Source organism: Malus sylvestris, chromosome 8, assembly GCF_916048215.2.
Source record: "Malus sylvestris chromosome 8, drMalSylv7.2, whole genome shotgun sequence".
Taxonomy (NCBI): Eukaryota; Viridiplantae; Streptophyta; class Magnoliopsida; order Rosales; family Rosaceae; genus Malus; species Malus sylvestris.
This window is the reverse complement of record NC_062267.1, coordinates 15,293,357-15,295,765: the sequence shown is the minus strand read 5'-3', so window position 1 is coordinate 15,295,765 and position 2,409 is coordinate 15,293,357. Positions and strand designations below refer to the sequence as shown.

The 2,409-nt window shown below is 45.3% G+C and overlaps 1 protein-coding gene across 1 annotated transcript; it reads left to right on the top strand.

Moving 5' to 3' along the window:
• Nucleotides 1–942: 942 nt before the first annotated feature.
• Nucleotides 943–2,080, top strand: LOC126631587 (uncharacterized). Its single transcript, XM_050301707.1, has one exon. It carries the CDS (start codon nucleotides 1,037–1,039, stop codon nucleotides 1,712–1,714), a length of 678 nt encoding a protein of 225 aa, XP_050157664.1. The 5' UTR covers nucleotides 943–1,036; the 3' UTR covers nucleotides 1,715–2,080.
• Nucleotides 2,081–2,409: the final 329 nt, after the last annotated feature.

The following is a 2,409-nucleotide window of genomic DNA, read 5'->3' as shown; positions in this document are numbered from 1 at the left end:
CATGAAGTTAGGGCACTTTTTTTTACGTCGCCCCGGGCCTCAAAAATCTCTGGACCGGCACTGATTATGACATTTACATTATGTTTGGATGAATAAAATAAACTTAGAATTTTGTTAAAAGTAAAAAATTTTTAAATTGACATGCACCAATTCCTTTGCTATTTTTTTTAACGAACGATGTTATTTAAATTAAGGGGAAGAGGTAGTTTAACTTCACAATGAGCTAGCAATAATGTGGTTCAAATTCACTTTTGGCGAGAATCGAACATAAGATCTTTCACTTACAAGTAAAAAGGAATTTAGAATTTAGAATGGAAAAAATCTTGGAATTTGGGAGCTCTGATTCTCAAGTTTAAATTCCAAGTATTATGACACTTACATTAAGTTTAATGGTATTCATTTTCATTTGGAAGTGAGATATCTTAAGTTTGAATATCGTAGATAACGAATTTGATACCTAATTAGGTTGTCCATATATAACTTAACCGAACTTTTATTTCTTTTAGTGTAAAAACATATTAATGTACTAAAATATAAAATATAAAAAAATATATATATAAAAAAAAAAAGCAATAATCCTAGGGACCTAGGAGAATAAAAACCAAAAGTCTGGGGTCCGTTAAGGTATTACACGCCCAACGAACCAATGGCAAGCCGTAATAAAAAGACGATTACCGGGCTTCCCGTACTTTCAAACTTGAGCGTTTTCCAAAGAATTTATAGGTGGCAGGCTCTACAGCGGCCCCAATAAATGCTGTTGGACAAGCAGCTCCGACTTCGTCCTCATCGGCCAGTCCCCATCACTCCAGCCGTTGGATAAGATTCCCAACGTCAGAAAAACCACCAATCCCCGAAACTTTGATTCCCAATAATACCCCCAGATATCCTCTCAATTACCACCCGCCCTCCCATCCCTGAACCTATAAAACCGGCCCTTGAGACTCGATAGGTTTGCCAAATCCAACGCCCTAGGGGCCCTTAAGGGAAAAAAAAACCCTCTCTCTCTCTCACTTGCTTTCTCTCTCTGCACTTTCCAATGGCGACCGCATCTTCCTCATCGAGGGCGAGAACGCGGGCCAACAAAAGCGGCCCTGTGCTCCGGTCGCTCTCGCCTTCCGAAAGGTTCTACACCGCTTCCAATGGCGGGATCTCGTCATCGGCGTCAGGTTTCGCTTCTTCGACGAGCTCAAGCTTCTCGTCGCCGGCGTCAGCTTTCTTCCACCAGGACCACCACTACTACAATCAGCAGATCAACCACCACCACCACCATCACAGATCCGCTTCTCCGACGCGTGTCAACCTTTACACCTCCTCCTCTCCGTCTCGGTACGTCCGGTTCTCCATCGACCACCGTTCGATCTCTCCCAACCACCATTCGAATCGATCCATCGCCGTCTCCAAGAAAACTGGACCGATTTCGATGCCGAAGAAGACCTGTATGTGCTCGCCGACGTCGCATCCGGGATCATTTCGCTGCAGCCTCCACAAAAACCAGGGAGGGAGTCAAAACACCGGATCTTTCCCGTCGAATAGGTTGAATATGCTCAGGTCTGCTATGACGAACTCGCTGGTACGAATCAGTGGAGTCGAAGGCGAGTGGGTGAAGCGAGCCTTGACCGCCCTGATTCGCCCTTGTGCGCACCAGCAGAGGCGGAGAGCCGGGTTCCAGCCACGGCCCAGCAGACTCTCTGCCATGTCCACCGCCGACTACTAGCGGCGGCGGGATTCACAACGAATTTTGGTTTACAGAGTGACAACGAATTTTGGGTTACAGAGTGACAGAACGGACACAGGTTGGTTGGTTATTTTCCGGTAATTTCTCTCTTTTTCCGATCTTTGAACCCGGCTAGACGAACTCGGAGCCGCACATCGCAGCCGCTTTTGATCCGATCCGACCAGATCGATGGCACAGCTGAGTCGATTCAACCAACTTGGACGAGTTATGAAGCGGAGGCGCTGAGTCAAGCCGGCGAGTTTTACAGTTAGAACTCCATATTTGTACAGTTGAATGATAATCATGTGCTATGGATAATTGGAAGGACAGTTGTCGGACAATCTAATCTAATCCCCAATTAAAATCTGATTAAGGACCAATTAATTAGCACTTCAATTCATTAGTGGCACAGCAGTTGAGTTCAATCCATTTGTGTTTGCAGCATTTGGGGTGTTCCGTTATGTGTGCCGTCTCCTTGTGTCACTGGTCCGTGCGTTCCGTTCAGTGCGTGGTCTTCGTTGTCGGCGTTGTCCGTTACGTGCGTTCGGTTCGTTCGGTGCGTCGTATTGGTTTACCAGGTCGCGTTTGGTTTCGTTCAAGGTATATTCTTTTGAATTATTTGATTATTTATTGGTTAATTTATTTTTCTGACTTTGTTCCTCGTTGGTTTTACTGCAGGTGTGAAGGTAGCGACT